Source organism: Pelophylax lessonae, assembly GCF_965119305.1.
Source record: "Pelophylax lessonae genome assembly, chromosome: 1".
Classification (NCBI taxonomy): domain Eukaryota; kingdom Metazoa; phylum Chordata; class Amphibia; order Anura; family Ranidae; genus Pelophylax; species Pelophylax lessonae.
The window spans coordinates 408,205,295-408,232,762 of NC_138768.1; the positions used below are offsets into that span (position 1 = coordinate 408,205,295).

General features: G+C 41.4%; 1 protein-coding gene and 1 pseudogene across 2 annotated transcripts; both read left to right on the forward strand.

Moving 5' to 3' along the window:
- Window positions 1-2,296: 2,296 nt before the first annotated feature.
- HACD4 (3-hydroxyacyl-CoA dehydratase 4) lies at window positions 2,297-26,980 on the forward strand. The gene is given in 9 exon segments (XM_082243190.1): window positions 2,297-2,363; window positions 2,366-2,433; window positions 2,436-2,467; window positions 8,185-8,288; window positions 22,034-22,161; window positions 23,503-23,615; window positions 25,750-25,856; window positions 26,657-26,788; window positions 26,865-26,980. Coding segments are annotated over 9 exon segments (837 nt in total). The 5' UTR covers window positions 2,297-2,311; the 3' UTR covers window positions 26,966-26,980.
- Window positions 8,558-9,382, forward strand: LOC309544392 (ADP/ATP translocase 2-like; annotated as a pseudogene). Its single transcript has one exon. The product of its transcript is annotated as an ADP/ATP translocase 2-like (transcript).
- Window positions 26,981-27,468: the final 488 nt, after the last annotated feature.

Consider the following 27,468-nt stretch of genomic DNA (forward strand, 5'->3'; position numbering starts at 1 on the left):
TCCGTGCAAGTCACGCCGAGGTCGCGGTGCACGCTGTGCACCGTGACTTCACAGGTCGCCCCACAAAATCCTGTCGCGGCAGTGTGAATGGGCTGTTAAGCAGTATGAAATCCCAAAAACAAAAATTTTACATACTGCAGCTTACCAATCCTTAAATGTGGTGGCTGCATTCGTTTTCTTTTTTAACCACTTAAGCCCCGGAGGATTTGGCTGCTAAAAGACCAGGGTTTTTTTTGCGATTTTTTACTGCGTGACTTTAACGGATAATTGCGCGGTCGTGCGACGCTGTACCTAAACGAATTTGACATCCTTTTTTTCGCACAAACAGAGCTTTCTTTTGGTGGTATTTGATCACCTGTGCGATTTTTTGATCATGCACTATAAAAAAAAAAAAGAGCGTAAATTTTGCAAAAATAACAATATTTTTCACATTTTTTTATATGAAATTCCCCCAAAAAAAAAAATGTAAAAATCAAAATTTTTTAACATTTTCGGCCAATTTGTTTTATGCTACATATTTTTGGTAAAAAAAATCGCAAAAAGCGTATTTTGATTGGTTTGCGCAAAAGTTATCGCGTTTACTAACAAAGGGAAAGATTTTTGTCATTTTTGGTGTTTTTTTTTTTAACGTGTAATGGCAGCGATCTGCGATTTTTTTTCGGTACTGCGACATTGCGGCGGACAGATCAGACCCTTGACTGACATTTTTGACACTTTTGGGGGTACCAGTGACATTACTGCAGTAATCAGTGCTATACATATGCACTGTTACTGCAAAAATGACACTGGCAGGGAAGGGGTTAACTTTATTGGAGAGGGAGGGGTTAAGTGTGTCCTAGGGGCGTGTTTCTAACTGTGCAGGGACATTGCTATTGGTGTAAAAGCAAAGATCCACGGTTCTACATAGTAGAACGGTCAGATCTTCACTTTTACACAGGGAGAACTGACAGGCGGCTTGTTTACATAAGCCGCTCTGTCTTTCTCCCTTCACAGGAGCGATCGCAGTGTGACTGGCGGACATCGAGTCCGCCGGTCACACGCACTGACTTGTCTGTGAACGAGCTGCGGCGGGCGCGCGCCCGGCCGCAATTGGCTCGCAAGTCAGTGACAGGCGAGTGACGTACCGATACGTCACTCTGCCTGGCCGGGGCTGACCGCCGCAGTATATAGTCGTGCGGCGGTCGGCAACCGGTTAATGCCCCGTACACACGTGCAGATTATCTGAAGACTTTTGTCTGCAGACTTACCTTTTCTATGTAGTGCAAGGGCCTGCCGGATTGCATACAAATTGAAAGTGTTTAGGTTTGACCTCATATTATATGGTTTTGGTAAGTCTGCAGACAAAAGTCTGCAGATAATCTGCACGTGTGTACGGGGCATAAGGCTGTTTTCACCTTGTTATGTAGCCAGTAACACACCACCTGTATTAGAACCCCCACTTTGAATGAGAGAGCAACAGAGACACCTTTGGACATTAGTATTGTCTGTCGGGGGTAAGGGTAGCGTTAGATGGACTAATCGTTGTAGGTACACTAACAAAATGAAGGTAAAGTACAATTCTTTCTAAGCAGTTACAGCAACAGGTTTTTTTTTCCTTTTTGATAAATGTTTTACAAAAATAATAAAACAACTAAATAATAAACAATAAAACAACAGACTTATTGGCCAGATCATCAGGTGAAAATAAAAGAAAGAAAGCCTACAAAAGAAAATGAATGGAGCCACTACAGAATTGATAAGCTGCAATACAGTATAATGTTTGTTTTTGAGTTTAATACCACTTTAATTTGTAGTCGTTTTAGTGCACTTGCAACATCACAGTTAAGTACTGTCCGTGATACTTTTTTACTTTTTTTAGTTTTTTAGTTTATTTTATGTATGCATAGTTTGAGTAGAAAAACACAAATGAGTCCGTTGTACTTTTTTGTTTATTAGCATAAACAGTTACATTTTTAAGACAAGCTTCTGAGATGTTCCCCCTTGAAGTCCAAGCAATCTTTTCAAATATTTTGCTTTTGTGTATCATTACTGTTTAAATCTTTGAAACCTGCTTGTCCTGAAAATGTAACTGTTAGTTTAAATGAAAAAAAAAAAAAAGTACAACGGACTCATTGGTGTTTTTCTACTCAAACTATGCATAAAGCTGCCAAAACTCTGGGAGAAGAGGAAAGTAGGAGGGAGGGAAGGAGGTGGTACAGATTTTAGCTGCTCTTCCTCCTCCTCCTCCTCCTCTGTCTCCTTCATTGCACTGTATAGATCTGCATGGCCTTGTGTCGAGTACTCTATACTAATCTCTGATCACCTCCACTGTATGCTGCTCTACCACCCAGAATGGCGAGGAGGACATCTCCTGGAGTGTGAGGAATGCTGAGCTGCCTGCAGGCTGTATCTGAGAAGACTGGACACACAAGTGAGGCCAGAACTACACAGCTTATGTCTGGGCAATCACCTGTTATAGGGGTAACATGTGAGTCCACATTTCTGTCTGCGCTAAACTATTACCTAGGGGTTACGAGGGGCATTACTTCTGGTGCTCCTCACTAGCGATGACCAACATGTTAGGGTCCTAGTCCGAACCCACCTGTGTGATCCCATCAGGAAGTGGTCATTTGTACTGGGCTGATCATATGTGGCAGGGGCATTCCCTGCCCTAGAGCCTCAATATTACAAGAGGTGGGCAATGCCTTGGCCACTTATGGTTGCCACCAGGGCTTTTTTTCAGCGGGAACGTGGGGGAACGTAGTTCCGGCACCTCCAGCACTTAATGTATGTAATGGCAAGGGGTGCTGTGATGTGCTACAGTGTCTATTGATGCTGGCTGCTGAGGGACCTATTATTGCTGTGTGGGATCTATTTCTGCAGGAGGGTTTACTGCAGCCGAGGGAAGTCTATTGTTGCTGCTGGAGTACATATTGTCCCTTTAAGGGATCTAGTTTTGCATTGCGTGGTCTATTGTTGCTGGTGGGGATCTATTGTTGCTGGGGGATCTACTCTTGAGGGAGCAGTATGTTGTTGCTGCTGGAGGGTCTATTGATGCTGTCTGCAGGGAGATCTGTTGTTGTTGCCAGGGGTCTATTTTTGCTAGGGGGGTGTATTGTCACTGGTAGGTTATTGTTGTTGGCTGCAGGGGATCTATTTCCTGCTTTTCTTGTTATCGTTAACAAATTCCATACAAAATACTTAACACCAAAAATGTTACTTGGTTCTGTATTCTCTAAAAGGGGCCATACTGGGAGGTGGGTAAGGGTGGAGCGAAGGAACGGTGCTCGGAGGTTGGTAGTGGTGGAGACAGAATAGGTGCAGGAGCTCCCGAAAGGGAGAGTTCCTGCACCTATTCTCTGAGAAAAAAAGCCCTGGTTGCCACAGAACAGATGAAAGCTTTTAGTGGGTCTGGACCAGGATCCAAACACAACTGATCTCTTCCCTAGTCATCACACGATGGCAAGGCAGCTGAGGCTTGGCTTCAATCCAAGGCTCATGTAAGGCTACATTCGCATGGCGACTAGCCATGGTGCAAATTATCACTGGCTTTGTGGACAGCCACAGATAGCTCTGACTGCCGCCGACCTGTCATTGAAGTGTACAGGGCTCGGAGACCACAGCTAGCCTTTCCCCAGGTGGCAAAAGCAGCTGAAAGAATCAGCGGACTCCTGCTGCTGTCAGTCGCCCATGCGAATGTACTTTTACAGTCTGCCTGCACAATCTTTGTACAATCAACTTTAGATTTTCCAGAACAATGTAATATAAGGACAGACCTAATCTATCCGATTGATTTTTATCCATTTAGGTAGGCCCTTGCACTCTATGTTGTTGGTATATCTTAGGGTCAACATGTTACAAACTAACCATATAATCTTTGTACAATCAACTTTGGATTTACTATAACTATGTAGTATGAAGATCTACCTAATCTATCCAATCCATTTTTATGCAGTCAGATTGCACAAAATACTTTTTGAAAGATCTAAAGCAGATTGTACAATTATTACAATTGTAACGTGTGTGGTGCACGTTAAAGCGGCGATCCACCCAAAAGTGGAACTTCTGCTCTTTTGTTTCCTCCCCCCTCCAGTGCCACATTTGGCACCTTTCAGGGGGGAGGGAGGAATGGGTACCTGTTTTTGACAGACACCCTTCCCCACTTCAGGGATACGGCGCCATCCCTCGGAAGTTTGCCCCCCTCCTCTGCCACCGAGCCAATAGGATTGCGCAGCATGCTTCACGCATGCGCAATAGGGACCCGCCCGTGAAGCCGCAAGGCTTCACTGCCGGGTTCCCTTACCGGCAATGGCGGCAGCACCCGACAACCGATGGATACATCGGCTGCGGTGCCGACATCGCTGGACTCCAGGACAGGTAAGTGTCCTAATATTAGAAGTCAGCAGCTACAGTATGTGTAGTTGATGACTTTTAATTTTTGGAGGGGGAGGCGGAACTCCGCTTTAAGAATCAGACTTTATAAATGAGTAATACCACTTTTCACTTTATGATGACAATCATAGAGGAATACTAGAGTGTGTAATCAGAGGATACCAACAGTCAGTGTAGGAAGATCAACAGTTCAGGTACATGACATGCTGCACGAAGCAGAGACAATACCAAGTGTATCAATATCCAAAACATCCTTTCTCTTTTAGTTTTGTATTTAGCAGGGAAGGGTCGGAACCCCTGTTAAGTTTTACTGCTGTCTGGGACTCCAATAGACAGATTTTACACTCTTTTAGGGCCCATTCACACGCACTGCTGGTGTGTGATGTGAAGGATCCATGGGATGCATATATAACACTTTGGGACTGTACTGGGCAAACACTGCCCAGCACAGCCCAGAGCATATATTGTGAAATGGCCCTTACTGTCACAGTGACATTTTCACTAAACAGGAAATGAGGGAAAACCTCCAAAAGCAATACAGAAAGGAATATTTCTATTTTTTTTTTTTTTTTATAGACCAAGGTTAGACTAGAACCCCTGTTAACGTTTTATTGTTTGTAACCCTGGTGCAGATTTCCCAATCCCTGTCTGGTAACAAAATCAAAAGACAAGGAAAGTGAGGGTAAAACTCACAAACAGCGCCCTGAGCTGCAGTAAGAACTTGACAGAGGTTCTAATCCTTCCCTACTCCATCTGAAACTAAAAAGAAAAAAACGTTTTGGCAGACCAGTATTGTGGCTGCTCAGTGTAATTTTTTTCTATTGAAAAATGCGTTTGTTTCTTGAGGATATGTATAGAAAGCCTAAATACCGTGTTTCCCCGAAAATAATATATACCCTGAAAATAAGACCTAGCGTTATTTTCGGAGAGGGCTGCAATATAATCCCTACCCCAAAAATAAGCCCTAGTTTAGTGTTTCTAAAATCCTGGAATCCACTTTATTTCTGTTTTAAATAATGTCCAGTGTGTGTTTCTGTGATATAATAGTGTGAAATACCTTCAGTACAGCGCTGCTCGGCGCTCAGCTGATCTCCCGCTCTGCTCTCCTTCTCTTCTCATAGCTGTCAGCAGGGGATCTCAGCCCCTCCCCTCTGCAGTGGTCAGAACGGGTCACAGAAGCGCCGAGTATTAGATTAGAATTGTGTGAAATACCTTCAGTAGAGCGCCGCTCTGCGTTTCCATGACCCCCAACTGTCAGCGGGAGGAGAGGAGAAGGACAACAGTGGGAAATCAGCTGAGCGCCGAGCAGTGCTATACCGAAGGTATTTCACACTATTATAATATATTACTCAGCACTTCTGTGACCGCTCTGAACACTGCAGAGGGGAGGGGCTGAGATCCCCCACTGACAGCTATGAGAGGAGAAGGACAGCAGAGCAGGAGATCAGCTACCAAAGGAATTTCACACTATTCTATTACAGAAACACGCATTGGACATTATATAAAACACTAATAAAGTGGATGCTAGGATTTTATAAACACTAAACTAGGTTCACACAGGAGATTCCTGATAGGCAGGGACGGAGAGAAGACAGCACATTACACATAAGACCTACCCCGAAAATAAGCCCTACTGTGTCCTTTGGTGCCAAAATTAATATAAGACCCAGGCTTATTTTCGGAGTAATACATTAGGAATATTATAATATGTAGCCTGAGGATACTAATGGCATAGGAAGACCAGCAGTTCACGTATACAGCATGTTGCACAAAGCAGAGATTCAGAACACAAGTAGGAGGAATTCAATAAAGCATTTGCTCCACTTTTGGCCCTTTAAAATGTCCTTTATCAGTATTCTAAAAATCCTACTGCCAGTTTTGGTAGCTTTACTGAAACGTGCAACAGCTTCAGGAAGTTCTTAATAGTGCCACTTTTACAAAGTAGAACTATGGCTGCACCAAATTTAAAAAGAGTTTTCTCCAGTTCTTAGATAATGAAATTGGAGGTAATTAAATAAGTTCATCTTTAGCAGGTAAAAAAAATGTGCATTTTTTTTTTTTTTTCTAAAGGAGCCTGCAGAGCATTGCAGCCTGATCAGCAGATCAAATGTGCAATTTCACCTGCAGACTCTCAGCATAGCTGTCTGCTTGTACCTCATACAGGCGGCCAGTTACCTGAGAGCAGGAAGATCAGTGGACTATGAGGACGCTCACCGGCACCCTCGTAGTTCATTGAGAACTGCAAGCCATTACCCACAATGGCTGACAGTACTGATAGGTATTCAGTCACAGGAAACTGTAAATGAATAATGCAGTCATGTAGGCGGAGATCCACTCAGCCATGCTGTTTTTTACATCGTGACAGCGGCTGTGGGGAGAAGATTTCCCGCCTGCAATCACAGGGAGGGGGATCAGGAAAGAGAGGCTTCAGATGCTGGAACATGTTACATGTTCCACCCTAAAAACGGGAACATGTTTCAAAGGTGAGCTTTTCTTTTTAGACCAACTCTATCTTGGCGTACAGAGATAGGCACTGCATCATTCCCAATTACATTTTTTTCAGGGCATGTTAAAGAAATGGGCATGATCAGTAGGGTGTCCCTAGATTTCATTTTAAAAATCTGGTAACCTTTGTGTATGGTGACCCAACTCAATGAAAACTGTGACAGGAATAAAGTAGTATTCAGATGCTGGGAATGGTGGCCACATAGAGGCATGTGGATGACATCACAATCTATGCCACAGCCAATCAGAGGATGCTTATTTTCATTTGTCAAATACAAAGCTCCTTGTGAATGGCTGAGCAGTACACACACTAACTTAATTTTGTTCCGGGAACTGGACTGAAAGTCCCCTTTCTGCTGCCAAAACACAGGGCTGTATACTGTACATAGCTGAGGCTACTTACAGTTCATGCAGTGCTGACAGCTGATGCATTTGTTAACAAAGGAAATACAGGCGGTTCCCGGGTTAAACAAGATAGGGACTGTAGGTTTGTTCTTAAGTCGAATTTGTTTGTAAGTTGGAAAAGCTACGTTTTTTTTAAGTTTAGCTTCAGCCAAAAGAATAATTTTTAAGTTTTTTGGATAGCATAGGCAGGGGCAGACTGGTAACTTTCAGGCCAGGGGGCACATACAAACCAGAGGCCCATGGTGCAGCAACTCGGCCCCCCTCCCACTTTCCCTCTTCCCATCCTCCTCCTGACCCCCATTCCAAGCTGAAGCCCTGCTCCAGGTACTCTCTTTTCACTGGCTGAATCCGGGATCCCAGCCTGGCCAGCAGGGTTTGGGGGAGCTGGTATAGCTCGAGTGGGGCTGGCCAGGGGAGGAGAGTCTCCAGTGGGGCATGGAACTGGCCTCTGCTCAGACACAGTTTACACCATCCATGCTGGGGAGGGAGGCCTGGGCTCTGTCCTTGTCTTCAACCCACACTCAGCACTAAAGTTTCAGTGGAGATACCTTTTTCCCATGATATTTTTCCTCTCTTCCTGTTGCCTCTCTCCATTTGCAAGTAGGAGTAGTTTGTAAGTCGGATGTTTGTAAACCGGGGACCACCTGTAGTTCACCAGCGTGGTCCAAATTAAGTTCACCAAAACATGGAGTTGGGCTTTAATATCTTGCGTTGTACAATTTAATTTTTCGTAAAATTATCACTTTAAAATCTATTACTACTTTCAGATTAAGGTCAAGGTCTTTGCTATGGAAGCTCACAATAAAAATTTTCAGTGTGTTTATATTAAGACATTTTACCATATTTATTAAGGGCCAGGCCAGCTATGAATGGATGGTTATGTTTTACTGTTTGCCTTTGCAGATCCAAGATGAAGAACTATATTTCCTTTTATTATTTTTTACAATTTTGTGGTCATTCCTGGATCTTTACCAATATGACAGCTAGGCTTCTTTTCTTTGGAAAAGGTAAGCATTTTGTATGCATTTAGGAATCATAAAAATATGACAATATTTATCTGTTTTTGCCAAATTTCTCTCATTCACCTACACTTATACCTACTAACATGCCAAATGTATCACCTATGCAGCTCTAAAGTTTATTTATTCAGTGATAATTTCAGAGTTTACATGTTTGTCAGATGTGACAAGCTTTAGTGCGGTTCCATCTCAAAAAAGGTAATGAAAACAGCAACAGTTTAGTGATCCAAAAAAAGCCCAGCCCAGCCCTTGGATGCTCAGTGCTGCAGCAAAAGCCACTCTCCCCAAACACAGACCGCCATCATGACCGACGCAGCAATCTCCATTGCCAAGGACTTCTTGACCGGCGGTGTGGCTGCTGCTATCTCCAAGACTGTAGCATCTATTGAATGAGTCAAGCTTTTGCTGCAAGTCCAACATGCAAGCAAACAAATCACATCTGACAAGCAATACAAAGGAATCATGGACCGCATTGTTAGCATCCCCAACGAACGTGGTTTCTTGTCCTTCTGGTGTGGTAACCTCGCCAATGTGATCAGGTATTTCCCAACCCAGGCCCTCAACTTCAAAGTTTACCTTCAAAGATAAGAACAAGAAGAACGTTGACCCAGTTCTGGCTTTACTTTGCTGGAAACCTGGCCTTGGTGATTGCCTTGCCAAGATTTTCAGATTGGATGGGCTTAAGGGTCTCTACTAAGATTGTGTCAATGTGTCTGTCCAGGGAATCATAATTTACAGAGCTGCTTATTTTGGAATCTACGACACAGCTAAAGGTATGGCTCCAGATCCCAAGAACACACACATAATCTTCAGCTGGATGATTGCTCAGACAGTAACAGCAGTGGCTGGCTTTGCCTCTTGCCCATTTGACACATGCCGCCGTCGTATAATGATGCAGTTTGGAAGAAAAGAAGCTGAGATCATTTACAGTGGTACAACGGACTGCTGGAAGAAGATTGCAAGAGATGGGGGTAGCAGGGCTTTCTTCAAGGGTGCCTGGTCCAACATGCTGAGAAATGGGTGGTGCTTTTGCCTTGGTCTTGTACAATGAGCTCAAGAAATACAAGTTTATCCTTGTTTAGTTGTCTGTGACCTGGCATGCTGTATTACGTAACAAACCCTGAATGGACTTTCTATTTTTTTTTTTTTTTTGGCAAGCACACCTTTTATTTATAAAATGTAATTGGTAATTTTACTGGCTGATATTTGGGGAAACAAGTTTATTCCATTTCACCAGCTTTCCACATCAACATAAATCATTCCCTTATACCCACCAAATACCAATGGGGCCTGCATTGGTAGTGCACATTTGATAGTAGGTGGGCTTACCTGATGGGACTCAATTCAACATTCCTTTATTTTTTATTTCAGTCATTTATGTTTTTGAATAACCAAGGTTGGAGGAAATAATAAATATGGATCCAAAAAAAGAGATTATTTTAAAACAGACATCTACAATACATTTTAACCATTACCAGTCTTTCTGAGATTACCCGAAAATACTCTGACCAGTGAAATATGATTTATTGTATTTTGTGACTTTCTGCACTTTGAAAAGTGCTCTTTTTTCCAATTTAAGTGAACTCAATGTAGCGCTACTCTTGCAGGAGCCGCTTGGATATTGTTGGTTCCTTACTCTGCCTTTTCAATCCCAAGAACAGACTCAACCCCACTGGCACACCTGGCAACAATATTAGTGTATATACTGAAGAAAATGGACACAGGTTGTGGTGAACCCAGAAATTATCTTTCCGGTGAACTTGCTTAAGGAGGGAAATAAAACAACAGTAACAATAATATTGAGTAATAAGCAGATATGTATGGGTGAAACAAAGAATAAAGGGCTATTAAAGGAGCCTCAAAGATCAAATCCATCTTCCTTCAGGGGACTCCTTTTAGGGAAATAACCCCAAGAGCAGAAGTAAACACACAAAAATACCCAATTATAGTAGGGATATTACTTCTGTGAAATAACTGCCAACTCTACTTACATTGGGCTATATGAGTCCAGGTGTAATGTTCTGGTACCTCTGGTACCCTTGTTTCCATATTTCTCCTCTGCTAACTGCGTCCCATCTTGTGTAACAAGAGACGCATATACCTTTAAGACCGGATGACATCATTGCCGAGCGCTGCTATGAGCGGCTATTTCAATCGCCGGCTTGCTCTCACTCATAGCTCGTTCAACCGCCATGGTTGGAGCGTCCCGCTCTCTGAAGTCAACATACCAGATCTACACGTTCCTGTATCTCGCTACCTGAACCTGTTTTCGGATCCTGTGTCTCGCCACCCGATCACCCCTGGCATGCTGTTTTCACCTTCACCCTTTCAGACCACATGTTCACCGCACCTACTCCTGTGAAGTCGGAGCTGCTGACATTTCCCCTTGCTGAACTGAAGCCGGAACCTCGCTGGTGATCCGTATCTCGCTACGGGATCACCTCTCTCTAATAGACACTGTTACTACTAACCTATCTAAGTGATAAGTACCCCACAGGGGATTCTTACTAACCAATCTCCTACTGTCATCTACTGCAATTACCAAGACTATCTGTATCTATCTATTCACTATCATCTGCATAGACTGTTAGCTCTTGGGACTACCTTCAACTATCCTTGCACTAGGTTACTCTGTCTAAGTATACTCCATCTGTGTCCTCTTACCATCTGCACTATACTTGACATCAGAACCTATCTGCTTTACCATCACCTGCAACTCTCCTAATACTACTTCTAGTGCTCACCATACAATAGCCTGTCTCTCATCTATACATCCTCATATATTCTATCCCTCCATTAAACATCTAATTAAGTATATATATGGTATATAACAGGCTGTGCACGGTGATGAAGTCCTGAGAGTTGGATATGTTTGTTCAACAGAATCTCTACAAGGCTACTGAGTGTAATAATTCTGCAGCTGTAAATCCATCCACTAACAAAAACGCATGAACGTTACACCAGGCATGCGGAGGGCAAAGAAATGACCTTGTTCTCCATATCAGTTCTCTCCCTTTTTCACTTCAGCACCACAGTCCCAACAGACCTGTTTAAACAGGTTTTACCTGATTCAGTGCACTGAATTAACCCACAACCTGAACCTGCTCATATGATGACTAGAGTCCTCAGTGTAGATAGGGCCATCAGACTTTAGAAGATTTTTTGGTGGTGCACTTGCTGAGATTTTTTTAATGGAGAGAACAAAGTACATCCAAAGAGGGCTTGGTAGATAGAAAGGACTCGAATGGTGTTGGTACTCTTCAGGTAAATCAGGCAGGTACTATCACTTCCAAACAGAGTGTAACAGCATCACAGATTCTCTAAATTAAGTAACAGCAGTTCAGTGTTTTGGCTTAGGGAAGATTGGGCAAGCGCCTTCTCACCAATCCTGTGTCCAGGGACCCAAGGGGGAAATATCCTAGGATCGATCCCCCAGATTTTCCCAACTGGCCAGCTCCACATGGAAATGTCACACACTGACAGGGACACCTGAAGATGCATTCTCTCTGTAGCCCTGGATTTCTACCGCCGACCTCGGAGCAGTAGCAGGAACAATCACACGGACTCAGGACCCCAGCACCCTTCTCCAGCGTCCAGTCCGCCTTACCCTTTGTGGTAAATTTGCCTTCTCCCAGGGGGTAAGATTCCTCCTGTCCAGCAATGGCTGCTGGGATGTGTAGTTCTCCCTAAATGGATTACAACGAAGCAGCCTGTGTTAAGGACTACATGTCCCAGAGTTCCTTGCTGTTCCTCCAGTCCTCCCTTGATTGGCCAGCTTCCCTCCTGCCAATGAAAAAACCGGAGAAAGAGCAGAGTGGGTGGCCATATCTGTGAATATGGTTCTTCCTCACTGCACAGTGAGAGGAGAGGGAAGGGGGGAAATTCCCCCACAGTTGCTGACATGCCGATTATGTCTATGTTAGCTTGTTGGTTTCCTTTATTGCAAATCCATTAAAAATAGAGAAGGACAATGCACAAATCGCTCCCAAGAGGTTAGCAAACACGTTTCACACTGCTGTGCTTAAACATTGCCCCAATGATTAAGCACACCATTATAAAATGTGTTTGCTTACCTCTTGGGAGCGATTTGTGTATTGTCGTTCTCTATTTTTAATGGATTTGCAATAAATGATTATATTTTTTATGCTGGAAGTGCCGCCACTTTGTCTTCACCTGGTTGCTATGCCTTCAGTACTTTCTGCGTCACGGACTAGGAAAAAGCATGTATATCGGTAAGGTCACATCATGGCCAAAAATATTGGCACCCCTGCATTTCTGTCAGAAACAGCACCAGATCGCCCAGAAAATTTTTGCAATTACAAATGTTTAGGCATTCTCATATTTATTTCTTTTGTTTGTATTGGTATGACACAAAAAAGTGGAGAAACAAAAAGCTAAATCTGACACATTTCACGCAAAACTCCAAAAACGGACTGGACAAAATTATTGGCACTGTTAATTTAATATTTGATAGCACACCCCTTGGGGGAAAAAAAACTGAAATCAGTCGCTTACTGTAACCATTAATGAGTTTCTTACACCTCTCTTCTGGAATTTTTGACCACTCTTCTTTCGCCAACTGCTCCAGGTCATTCATATTGGTAGGGTTTCTTTTCCCAACTGCTGTTCTGAGATCTCTCCATAGGTGTTCTATGGGATTTAGATCTTGATTTATTGCTGGCCACTTTAGTACTCTCCAGTGCTTTGTCTTAAACCCTTTCTGGCTGCTTTCTGATGTGTGCTTTGGGTCATTGTCCTGCTGTATGACACATGACAGAAACCCAACTTTCTGACACCGGGCCCTACATTGCACCCCAGAATTCTTAGGCAGTCTTCAGATTTAATTAGAAAAAAGGGAACTGTGAGGAATTGTGGGTTGGAAAACCAAACGGCAGTTGATTCTTTTCACATATGACTGGACTTTCTAAGGCACACCATAGAATGAATCATAGCGAATCATATGATTAAAAAAGAATATGTTTATTGATTACAACCAAAATAAAAAATGAGGAGAAATGGACATATTTTCCTCATATGGACATACAACACATATAACTAGCAACTAGGCAGATTTAAAATCGAATAACCCAAGACTATTTTTTACCCATACATAGTCAAGAGAGCATGGGAAAAATGTGTGGGTTATTAGTAATTTCACAATATTGAATATAGTATATATATGTATAGTTTATATCTGATCTTTGGGTCGACGCGTTTCGCAGCGTGCTTCTTCAGGACCACAATTTTACATCAGAGATTTCTGTAACTGGGTGTAGCCAATGTCTCCCGGGTGGACATAGAGGGTGCGAGAGAAGATATGTGAGGCAGAGCAGACAGATATAATAGATCTTTTCACTTTTATGCAACTATTTGTGTGAAAAAGTTAGTTAGATAGGGTTAAACAGGTAAGTCGAACCCGGATCAGTAAATCATGAATCCTCAAAATATCTGCAATAGTGGATATGATGGTGAACAGGACAGCCTATTTATCGTTCGCAATCCAAGGAGGGGAGTAATATTGTAGGTCTCTTAGGAGTTGCCAGACCTTTTAGGTACATGAAGTATGTATTTTGGCCAGCATCTTGGGCTTTAATTAGTATAGAAAACGAAATGGCGGCGAGACACGAGGCAGATGCTTTCTCACAGGACTTAACATCTAGCCTTGCATCCAGGCTAGTGGGGAATACCCTCCACGGATATATTACATCTATTGGGCTTGACCAGACATATATACTTTGACAAGTCCGGTTGCTCTAGGGGGGACTAAACCGGAAGGTCAATCAAACCAGTTTTCTATACTAATTAAAGCCCAAGATGCTGGCCAAAATACATACTTCATGTACCTAAAAGGTCTGGCAACTCCTAAGAGACCTACAATATTACTCCCCTCCTTGGATTGCGAAAGATAAATAGGCTGTCCTGTTCACCATCATATCCACTATTGCAGATATTTTGAGGATTAATGATTTACTGATCCGGGTTTGACTTACCTGTTTAACCCTATCTAACTAACTTTTTCACACGAATAGTTGCATAAAAGTGAAAAGATCTATTAGATCTGTCTGCTCTGCCTCACATATCTTCTCTCGCGCCCTCTATGTCCGCCCGGGAGACATTGGCTACACCCAGTTACAGAAATCTCTGATGTAAAATTGTGGTCCTGAAGAAGCATGCTGCGAAACGCGTCGACCCAAAGATCAGATATAAACTATACACATATATATACAGTGGGTACGGAAAGTATTCAGACCCCCTTAAATTTTTCACTCTTTGTTATATTGCAGCCATTTGCTAAAATCATTTAAGTTCATTCTTCTTCCTCATGAATGTATACATAGCACCCCATACTGACAGAAAAACACAGAATTGTTGACATTGTTGCAGATTTATTAAAAAAGAAAAACTGAAATATCACATGGTCCTAAGTATTCAGACCCTTTGCTGTGACACTCATATATTTAACTCAGGTGCTTTCCATTTCTTCTGATCATCCTTGAGATGGTTCTACACCTTCATTTGAGTCCAGCTGTGTTTGATTATACTGATTGGACTTGATTAGGAAAGCCACACACCTGTCTATATAAGACCTTCCAGATCACAATGCATGTCAGAGCAAATGAGAATCATGAGGTCAAAGGAACTGCCTGAAGAGCTCAGAGACAGAATTGTGGCAAGGCACAGATCTGGCCAAGGTTACAAAAAGATTTCTGCTGCACTTAAGGTTCCTAAGAGCACAGTGGCCTCCATAATCCTCAAATGGAAGACGTTTGGGACGACCAGAACCCTTCCTAGAGCTGGCCGTCCGGCCAAACTGAGCTATCGGGGGAGAAGAGCCTTGGTGAGAGAGGTAAAGAAGAACCCAAAGATCACTGTGGCTGAGCTCCAGAGATGCAGTCAGGAGATGGGAGAAAGTTGTAGAAAGTCAACCATCACTACAGCCCTCCACCAGTCGGGGCTTTATGGCAGAGTGGCCCGACGGAAGCCTCTCCTCAGTGTAAGACACATGAAAGCCCGCATGGAGTTTGCTAAAAAACACCTGAAGGACTCCAAGATAGTGAGAAATAAGATTCTCTGGTCTGATGAGACCAAAATAGAACTTTTTGGCCTTAATTCTAAGCGGTATGTGTGGAGAAAACCAGGCACTGCTCATCACCTGTCCAATACAGTCCCAACAGTGAAGCATGGTGGTGGCAGCATCATGCTGTGGGGGTGTTTTTCAGCTGCAGGGACAGGACGACTGGTTGCAATCGAGGGAAAGATGAATGCGGCCAAGTACAGGGATATCCTGGACAAAAACCTTCTCCAGAGTGCTCTGGACCTCAGACTGGGCCAAAGGTTTACCTTCCAACAAGACAATGACCCTAAGCACACAGCTAAAATAACGAAGGAGTGGCTTCACAACAACTCCGTGACTGTTCTTGAATGGCTCAGCCAGAGCCCTGACTTAAACCCAATTGAGCATCTCTGGAGAGACCTAAAAATGGCTGTCCACCAACGTTTACCATCCAACCTGACAGAACTGGAGAGGATCTGCAAGGAGGAATGGCAGAGGATCCCCAAATCCAGGTGTGAAAGACTTGTTGCATCTATCCCAAAAAGACTCCTGGCTGTATTAGATCAAAAGGGGGCTTCTACTAAATACTGAGTAAAGGGTCTGAATACTTAGGACCATGTGATATTTCAGTTTTTCTTTTTTAATAAATCTGCAACAATGTCAGCAATTCTGTGTTTTTCTGTCAGTATGGGGTGCTATGTGTACATTCACGAGGAAGAAGAATGAACTTAAATGATTTTAGCAAATGGCTGCAATATAACAAAGAGTGAAAAATGTAAGGGGGTCTGAATACTTTCCGTACCCACTGTATATATATATATATATATATATACACTATATTCAATATTGTGAAATTACTAATAACCCACACATTTTTCCCATGGTCTCTTGACTAAATATGGGTAAAAAATAGTCTTGGGTTATTCGATTTTAAATCTGTCTAGTTGCTAGTTATATGTGTTGTATGTCCATATGAGGAAAATATGTCCATTTGTCCTCATTTTTTATTTTGGTTGTAATCAATAAACATATTATTTTTTAATCATATGATTCGCTATGATTCATTCTATGGTGTGCCTTAGAAAGTCCAGTCATATGTTATTGTGAAAAGAATCAACTGCGGTTTTGTTTTCCAACCCACGATTCCTCACAGTTCCCTTTTTTCTACTTAACTTTGGATGATGGCACAACATGGGTAGTTCAATTTCTTTAATCTTCATATTTAATAATGCCATGTACACGGTCAAGACATCTAGTGCCTAAAGCAGCAAAGCAACCCCAAAACATCAGTGACTCTCCACCATGTTTGACTATAGGGACAGTATTATTTAATTTAACCCTTTTGCTGCCAGTCCCTGTGCTCCAGTTTTAAACTCAGCTGACCAGGCCATTTTTGCAATTTTTCCATTGTTTTTTATTTTTCACTTACAGCTTTCAGAGTTTGTAATAGAACCCCAAAACCATATATTTTCTGAAAGCACCACCAGTAGAATAAAAATAAGGTGCTACTAATTTTTAGGGCTTCGTGATATTTGCGCAAGTGTTTCTCAAATCAATATTTTTGCTAAAAATACACAAAAATCATTAGTAGCAGATACAAACACAGCAATTTAAAAAAAAATCCTACTAAATATAAAAGTTTAACCTGTATTGAGTTAATAAATAACAAATATTTGTAAAATTTAAACTGCCTTTTTACGAAATGGTGAAAATCGAAAAACTGTAAATAACCAAATTTCTCTAAATATCAAGAGGTTTTAATTTTTCACTTACAGCTTTTAGAGATTTTAAAAGACCCCCCAAACCATATGTTTTCTGAAAGCACATGATCAGTAGAATAAAAGGAAGGTGCTACTGTAGGGGCACAATAGTTGCGCAACACAAATGTTTATCAAATTGCTGTTTTAACTCAGAAAACATTAATATCTTTATTAGCATACAAAATACAACATTTCTTACAAATTTCCTGCTACATTCCAATTAAGTCATTGTTCACATGGGGTGTACTAAAGTGTATGTCCATGGAGAGCCATATGGAGAGCCGTGTTTACCTGTACAGGGATGCAGAGGCGCTCTGTGCATCCCTGTGCAGGCAGTCCCATTCATGTCATTTGGGATGCAGCGGCTGTAAGGACAGATCTGACATCTATTCAGGTGTAGGTGTATGGTCCTAAACGCAGACAGTGTGAGTTCAGGGACATTCCCCCCCCCCCACGGATTTCAAGTTGGGAGCAGTGGCTGTGTCCATACTAATTGGGGGTAATGGTGCAAACGGATTACCAGTAGAGAGAGAAGTGGCTCTGTCATGAAACACAAGGCGAGAGAACCAGAAGGGCCAATATGAGTGTATTATAAAAGCACTTTAATATGTGGTAAAATCAATGTTACTCACAAGAGTAGCATAAAAACAGGCATCAAACATGAGTGGGAGGTCCTGGGCATCAGGCATCTAGGGGGTCCCTCTGTGACCGGGTGAAGCTTGTGCAGGGGAGCGGAGGTCTCCTGTATGCTGAGAGGAGGCTATCCTGGTCCGTGGGCTGCTGTAGCTTCGATCGTCCGAAGGGCCGTGACTTCACTTCCTGAATGCCGAGCTTACAAACAAACTAGGACGCGTTGCGGAGCATGCCCTCCTTCTTTAGGCCGTCCGCAATGCGTCGCCGTTTGTCTGTAAGCTCGGCATCCCGGAAGTGCCGTCACGGCCCTAGAATCAGTGCTGTAGGTCTGTACGCCATATGGACCTGGCAGTGAAAGGGGTAAAGGCCTAATTTATTTTTCTGAAAACAGTAGAATAATATCCTTCACCAAAAAGCTGTCATTTTGTTTCATCTGTCCACAGCACATTCTCTCAAAAGGATTTTGGCTTCCTGAGGTAAGTTTTGGCAAACTCCAATCTGGCTTTTTTATGTTTCTGTGTCAGCAGTGGGGTCCTCATGGGTCTCCTACCATAGCGTCCTTTTCATTCAGATGGCGATGTATAGTGCAAGCTGACACAGTTGAACCCAGTGCCTGAAGGTCAGCTTGAATTTCTCTGGAAGTTATTTAGTTTTCTTTATCCATCATTCAAACAATAATTTTTGCAATCTTTGATCAATTTTTCTCTTTTGTAAACGTCCAGGGAGATTAGCTACAGTGCCATGGGGCATAAACTTCTTGACAAAGCTTGGCACAGTGGATGCAGGAACATTAGGATCTCTGGAGATAGACGTGTAACCTTGAGATTGTCCATGCTTTTCCACAATCTTTGTTCTCAAATCCTCAGACAATTCTTTGCTGTTCTTTCTCTTCTCCATGCTCTGTGTGGCACACAGAGACACTCAACAGAAAGGCAGAGTCAATTTTTTACCATTTTAACTGGTTGCCGGTGTGATTTCTATATTGTCAGCTCCTGTTAATTGATACAGGTGAATTTGATTGCAAATTACAGGAGCATCACAACTTGGAATGCAATTGTTTCTTACAACGTTGAGAAGGTGCCAATAATTTGTCCAGTCCGTTTTTGGAGCTTTGCATGGAATGTGTCAGATTTGGCTTTTTGTTTCTCCACTTTTTTGTGTCATACCAATACAAATAAAAGAAACACAAATGAGAATGCCTAAACATTTGTAAATTGCCACATTTTTCTGGGCAAAGTGGTACATTATCTGACAGAAATGCAGGGATGCCAATATGTTTGCCCATGACTGTATGAGTTAGATCAGAACCCTTTATTTGCATACTTGTGCCAAGTCAATGATTGAAAAAGCTGAGCATGACTACCAGGGAACTTGCATGTTTGGGAGAACTCAGTAATTAACCACTTTACCACCGGAGGATTTTCCTGCTTTACGTCCTGGCCACTTTTTTCAACTTGGCGCTGTGCGAATTTAACTGACAATTGCGCGGTCATGCAATGCCGTACCCAAACAAAATTGACGTCCTTTTTTCCCCACAAACAGAGCTTTCTTTTGGTGGTATTTGATCACCTCTGTGCTTTTCATTTTTTGCGATATTAATAAAAAAAGAGCGACAATTTTGAAAAAATAACAATATTTTTCTACTTTGACAGTTAAAAAATATCCAATATATTAAATTTTTGTCATATATTTAGGCCAAAATGTATTAAGCTACATATCTTTGACAAAAAAATTCTCAATGAGCGTATTTTTAACCACTTTAAGACCGGAAGATTTTACCCCATTCCTGACCAGGCCATATTTTGCGATTCGGCACTGCATTACTTTGCAACGGTCGTGCAACGCTGTACCCAAATTAAATTTATGTCCTTTTTTCCCCACAAATAGAGCTTTCTTTTGGTGACCTGTGCGATTTTTTACTTTTTGCGCTATAAACAAAAAAGCAACAATTTTGAAAAAATAACAATATTTTTCACATTTTTTTATATGAAATTCCCCCCAAAAAAACGTAAAAATAATTTTTTTAACATTTTAGGCCAATTTGTTTTCTGCTACATATATTTGGTAAAAAAAAAATCGCAATAAGCGTATTTTGATTGGTTTGCGCAAAAGTTATCGCAGCTACTAACTACGGGAAAGATTTATGTAATTTTTATTGTTTTTTTTTTTAAACTAGTAATGGCGGCGATCTGCGATTTTTTTTTGTGGGACTGCGACATTGCGGCAGACATATCGGACCCTTGACTGACATTTTTGACACTTTTGGGGGGACCAGTGACATAACTACAGTAATCAGTGCTATAAATATGCACTGTTACTGTAATAATGACACTGGCAGGGAAGGGGTTAACTTTATTGGTGATCAAGGGGTTAAATGTATGCCTGGTGCTTACTGACGTGTGTGGGGGAGGGGATTGTGTGACACAGACAGAGATCGCAGGTTCAGCTATGCTGAATCCTGTAATCTGTGACTGCCTGTCACATAGGAGATCCGCCCGCTTTGTTTACACAAGCAGGCGGATTTCCTCACTCGATCCCCGACGATCGGGGAAGAGCGGCGGTGATCACCGCCTCTCCTCCCCTGGCCTGACTCCCGCTGTGTCTGAATTCAGCGGGAGCGAGCCTCCGGCAGCGCACGCTTGCCGCCCAGAAGGGGAGGAGTCCAGCGACATAGGTCTACGTCGCTGGATGGAATCGAGCCACTTTGCCGCAGTACCCTCAATGTGAGCGGTCGGCAAGTGGTTAAAGTCTCAGTGTTTCTCATGATGGATGTCCATTAAATAGGGCCTCTGCCTGTGCATACACTGGCTAGGTTCTCCTTTTACCATCTTGGAATTGAAGATAGGTCAGGAGAAGACCCAGTAACTTATGTGCACATTATTTTATGTTTATTGTTTTAGCAAATAAACCATTACAAAAAATGGGTCAGGAAGAGACCACAGAACATACACTAAATCTTATATGAACTGTTTCTTCTCCTTTCTTTAAAGCAGAAAGACAGTCCTTTCCCCTTTGATACTAAGGATGTAAGGGTTACGCCAGAGAACAACCACTTCCAGTTGGCTAGCTCAACATTATGTCATTTACACTTCCTTCTGCTATAAGCTCATGGTCGCTTCAGTGACCATGACCCTTTGACAGAAGGGTTCCCTGAACTCTGCTGATTAAATAAATGCTGTGATTAGAGCACTCTAGTGTCCAATCCTAAATTTAGAGATTGTAAACATGCCATTTACATTACCTATCTCTGTTTGTGAATTAACAGTAAGGATTCTTTACAGAACATTTTCTGTTTAGTGAGTGCCAGGTTTGCAGAGAAGGAATTTGACAGTAAGTAAAAGATTTAAAATAGAATTAAATACGGTAAATGAAACAGTGCCTAGGAAAACCTTTACCATTTGCAGTGTATGAAAAGACCCATCTTGTCATCTCAGCCACCCAGGTACATACTAGAAAGGGTGGTAGATACACTATTATCAAAAGTATTGTGACACCTGCTTTTACATGTACACAAACTTTAATGGCATCCCATTCTTAGTCTATAGGGTTCAATATTGAGTTGGCCCATCCTTTGCAGCTATAACCGCTTAAACTCCTCTTAGAGGAAGGCTGTCCACAAGGTTTAGGAGTGTGTCTATGTTTGACCATTCTTCCAGAAGTGCATTTGTGAGGTTAGGCACTGATGTTGGACAAGGAAGCTTTGCTTGCATTGCAGTCTCCCAAAGGTTTTCTATCGGGTTAAGGTCAGGACTCTGTCCAGGCCAGTCAAGTTCCTCCACCCCAAAAGCGCCCATCCATGTCTTTATGGACCTTGCTTAATGCACTGGTCCAAATCATTTGGTGGAGGGGGGATTATGGTGTGGGACTGTTTTTCAGGGGTTGGGCTTGGTCCCTCAGTTCCAGTGAAGGGTGCTTTTAAGGCGTCAGCATACCAAGACATTGATATTATGGGGATTATGGTGTGGTTTCTTTTTTTCAGGGATTGGGCTTGGCCTCACAAATGCGCTTCTGGAAGAATGGTCAAACATTCCCATGTACACACTCCTAAACCTTGTGGACAGCCTTCCCAGAAAAGTAGAAGCTGTTACAGCTGTAAGGGTGGACCAACTCAATATCGAACCCTATGGACTAAGACTGGGATGCCATTAAAGTTTATGTGCGTGAACAGGCAGGCATCCCAATGCTTGACAATATAGTGTACATTTACCCAATGATTGTACTGTATAAGTGCTAAATACGATAACTCTTTAACCATATCAGGAAATGTGTTGTGTTTTTGTGTGCAGATTCTTTTGCTGATACTTTTTATACGATTGGGCTGGTGATGCAGGTCTGCCAGTTACTGTCTGTCTTGGAGCTGTTACACATTTTGCTGGGCATAGAACAACAACCTTTCATGCCAAAGTTTTTACAGGTAAGGGATATAATAGGCAGGTCATTTAGGTCTTACATCTGTAGGGTCCTGTATAAAACAATATTGGTACCCAGGTAATTTCTGATGGTCCAGAAACAAACATGGAATCCTCTTGCTATCCATTTTTTATTTGCTGGATTATCAGAAAAACTGAATTTTTGTAAAATCTTACCGTAAAATTCCTTTCTCTGAGTCCTCCGACAGTCGCTGCCTAGCTACTCCTGCGGAGCGGAAGTCAATACCCAATAGTGATGACTTAGAGGTGGCGGCGACTGTCGGAGGACGTAAGAGAAACATAAAACTGCTTTGTGTAGATATGTTTCATAATACTATTGTAGAGTAGGGAAATAAAAGATGTGTGATACAGCCTGATTTCCTGAAAGTTGTTCCTTATTCATTTAGTAGCTTAAAAAAGCTTACAGCTTTTTTTTTTTTTTTCATCTCGGCACAGAAGTGTCACATTTATTAAGTCAAAGGAATGCACACATTTCCCTTTAAGAATGGAATTTGTTTTTGAACCCTTATTGTCCATTTTCTTCAAATCATCAGCCTACAACCCTGTGCTACCCAACTCTCTAACGGAAGACTAAAGCGGTCTGAAAACGACATTATCAGGGACAGAACATTTACTGACCGACTTGATCTTTAGAATATATTATGAATTCTTTCACAAGATACGAAGCGGAAGAAACCTGAAAGCATTTTAAACCATAGATTTCCTCTTGTCTTTCAAATGGAGAAGTACTCTTAGAACATTAAAACTTTCGTTTTTGGTGCTAATAATATAAGTAACATGCACAAGTCTGAAATATTGCCACACTCCTTGATATCTTTATCGAAGCTTTAAAATGACATCACAAGTATGACAGGAACAGTAAAAGGTGACGCGTTTCACACTAAATTCAGTGCTTACTCAAACCTCATGAGGTTTGAGTAAGCGCTGAATTTGCGCGAAGCGCGTCACCTTTTACTGTTATAGTTGTGATACCATTTTAATGCTTTAATAAAGATACCAAGGAGTGAAACAAAATTCCGGATTGTGCATTTTACTAAATTTTATAGATAGCTGTGCAGCACCCTGGGTTCAAGTTCACAACATGGGGGAGTCAGTCACTCACCTAGAGTGGCATCATTTTTGCTTTGCGAATACTATTACATGTCACAAAATGTATCCAGCACATGTAGAAAAAAGAACAGATGACCTTTAGCCTGCAAATGCTTGCTATATCCCAGGATTAATACCTCCAATGCTAAATTAGTAGCACAAATAAGTTACTTTACTCGCAGACAGATATCAGGCTGTGTATGACTATTACTAATACTATTCATATTGCTTTACAGATAACAGAAAGGTTTGTTATCCTGTTTGTGGTCATCAGCAGCCAGGAAGAAATGCAGAGCAAATGCATAGTGTGTTTTCTCTTCTTTCTGTGGAACCTTTGGGATGCCATAAGGTAACACTATTTTGTATCCTATGCTAATAATTTCCTAATCATATTTAACAGCTATAACATCAGGCAACAATACGTTGCTATTCTGATCATATTGCAAAGACTAAACACTTAATTTAGTAACTATTGGACCAGTCTTTTTCAACCAGGGTGCCCAGGCACTCTGAGTGCCTTGAGGTTTCCTCATAGGTGCCTTGGCAAAATGCCTAAAAATAGTTTTTTTAAAAGGTTTTCATTGTACATCATTACAACCTTCTAGCTGCCAACTTCCTAATGACCAATGAAATCATCAGTTGATAAGAAGGATGTCAGTTGCCTGCATACCATCCTTGTTTGACCCTCCCTTGTCTCTCTTCTTCAGCTTTGGGGTCTCATTAGCCAAATGATGGAGAAAAACTGAGGGAGAAGAGAAACATTGGAATACTAGTCAGTACCAGCTTGCAAAAGTGTATTTGCTTTGGAAGAATAAATCACCGTTGACGTTAGGTGTCTTAAGTGTATTGATGTTGTTGCATTATGTAAAACTTATGCAAAAAATAAGTTGCTCTGAACGTGAAAACAAAATAGATATTTTGCCAAAAAACTACAAAAATTAAACTAATAATAAAGGACAAATATATCAATGAAAACAAACACCCAAACTGTGATAAAAAAACAAACAGTGAACGTCCAAAAGTTGATTAGGTATAAGTCCAACGATAGGATATTCAAATTCAGGTTGAAACCGTGAAAAGGTAAAATTCCACCACCAGTAAACCGTATCCGCCACCACTCAGAGGACCTGAGTGGTCAAGGGACCACAAGGGTCAGCAACGCTGGGGATATTCTATGATACGCTGTAGTGTCCTATAGCACAAACTAACCTCTCCTCCGTAATTCTCCAAGTAATGGGCAGCTTGTCAAAGGGTAACGATCCCCAAAAGATATAACAAGGGATGCTCCATAGTGTGATAATGTGGTGCCCCAGGATGACGTCATCTGTGATGAAATGCGTCGGATTTGCGATGTTCTAACGTCACGGTGTGTGACAGATCCTGGAAGGACGGGCGTTGTGTTTTCAGCCGGCCGGCTTTTTTTTATGCCTGTGACTACTATTGTTTTGTAAGTGCAACCCAATTCTGTTTTCAATAAATTACCATACGTTATCACACTATGGCACATCTCTTGTTATGTCTTTTGGGGATCGTTACCCTTTGAAAAGCTGCCCATTACTTGGAGAATTACGGAGGAGAGGTCCATTTGTGCCATATGACACCACAGCATATCATAGTATATACCCAGCATTGTTGACCCTTGTGGTCCCTTCATTCTGGTAAGCAGATCCTCTGAGTGGTGGCGGATACGGTTTACTGGTGGTGGAATTTTACCTTTTCACGGTTTCAACTTGAATTTGAATATCCTATGGTTGGACTTTCACTGTTGTTTGATTTTTTTTATTACAGTTTGGTGTTTGTTTTCATTAATAGATTTGTCCTTTATTATCAGTTTTAATTTTTGTAAATTTTTGGTAAAATATCAATTTTGTTGTCATGTTCAGTGCAACCTATTTTTTTTGCATATGTTTGAACAGTGTATATCTCACTTTTAACTTGCAGCTTTAATTTTTTTATTGAGCGCAGTTTACTTGTGTGATCATTATGTAAAACTATCAGAGTAATTTTTACATTTCAGATTGGGGCACCTCAAGACTGTCCATAATTTTGGAGGGTGCCTTGAGATTGTTTATAATTTTAAAGGATGCCTTTGCAGAAAAAAATGTTGAGAAACACTGTATTAGACAACAATGGATATATACCAAAAATAAGTCTATAATACTGTTATGTGCCCTGTTAAATGTGTATGGATTATGTGGTCCAAAAAACAAGATGGTGGTAGCAACACATTAATGCATACCTGTGTTGCACAAGTATGTACACCCCATGTAGAAGCCATGATCAAGAACTGCTCCAGAGCAGAATCAGTGCTCTGCACATACATTTCTGGGGGATCCCCCATGGCATCATGAACAACCAGTTCTATTGAATAATTTTTGATATTTTGTGGATGACAACAATCAATACAATCATTGTATTAATTTAGTTCATGGCAGGTAAACTCATACTGAAAAGTTTGCTGGTTATTGCTTGTGTCTTTACAGATACCCATACCATCTGTTATTAGCTCTTGGAACAGATTACCCGGCTCTTACTTGGCTCAACCACACATTATGGATCATAGTTTATCCATTGTCATTTCTGGCTGAAGGTAACCCCTTTTTACTGGGCTTACAACTTGTTCTAGAAGTGGCTTTAATAAATCTCAACAATGTCTGCTTTGTTTAATTTCTTCGAAATGGGGGAAATACGGCTTCCTGTAGTTTCTAATGATACAGAAGACAACAGGAAGAGACAGTTTCTTATTATTAAAGTAAACCTGTCACAAGAAAAATATGGCAATAATGCCATTGCTAAATTTCTCCTTTTGAACATGATAGTTGTCTAGCTGTTGGTACAAATGTTTTAATACTGAGTCACTGACATGGAACAAGCTTACAGCAAGAAGAGTCAGAGGAAAGCCAGAAATCCTGATTTGCATATTTATTCCAGCTCTTTGTTAATTCAAAAGTTTCAATAGGCTTTGGGTTAGCCAGACAATTTGCATTTTTAAAATGAAAGTCAGTAATGGCAGCCTGTATTTTTTTCTCAGTAAAGGCCCCATGTACCACCCCTTTCTTAATGGAGTAAATCTATCTAAAGAGGGGCTGTGGGAGGTGGGAAACCTTTTATGTTATCATATGGAAGACTTAGCCACAGAGGACTTCATTTTTCTTGGAAGTCCCATTTAAACATATTTGTTACAGTTTTCACATTCATCATAGATTTTAAGTTTATGTTGTACATTTTTTTTTTTTTTTAAATGACAACTGTGCTTGAAATCTATACAAATTTCAATTTTAAGCATCTAAGGAGGACTAGAGGGCAACCAAGTAAACAAAAAAAAAATGTACAAATCCCATTTAAGGGTGCAAGTGAAATGACTAAAGCAAAAACATATTTGTCTTGCAGTGTACACAGTCTATGAATCGTTGCCTTATTTTGAATCCCTTGGCACATTTTCCTACAATCTAGTGTTGCCATTTGCTGTATCTATTCATTTCCCATATATTTTAAAGGCATACTTGGCTCTTCTACCCGCAGGTAAAGTAACTGGGTAATAACAAAGTTTTAATATACGCTCCATAAACCAGTTGACTAAAATGTACATATTATTTAGGCGTGCTGTACACATGCAGTCATCTCTTTTTGGAAAGAAGGCTTTATCTCAAAGTACAGAATGAAAAAAATGAAAATAATATAATATTAAAAGGTAAGTAACATGATTCCACAAAGGTATTTGAATATTGTTGATTTATCGTTTTTTAGCCATTGCAAAAGAGACAATTTCCTACTTACTGTTTAACAGTGCAGACATTAAACCAAAATCCATAAAAGAGGTCAAATGCACCACAGAAACAGTTGTCAAGAGACAACTTGTGTCTAACTGGAGGAAAGAGAAAGCAGCCCTCCTATATGGGCCATGCCACTACAGTTGTCAAGATAAAAATGTCAGTTAGGACCCTTTCACACGGGTGGGCCGATCCGATCAGGTCTGCCTAAAAACTGTCAAGCAGACCCAATGGGCCCATCCCTTGCCCTCTATGGCACGGAAGATGTAAACGGACATGTATCCGCTGATACCCGCCAACATCCAATCCTATCCACCAAAAACAGATGGATGGGGATCCGATTGGATGACAGTCGGAGGGACAAGGAACAGGCAGTCCGTTTACATCTGACCACCCAAAAAGGAAAGCAAGTTGTGTCTGTGTCCGCTCTGT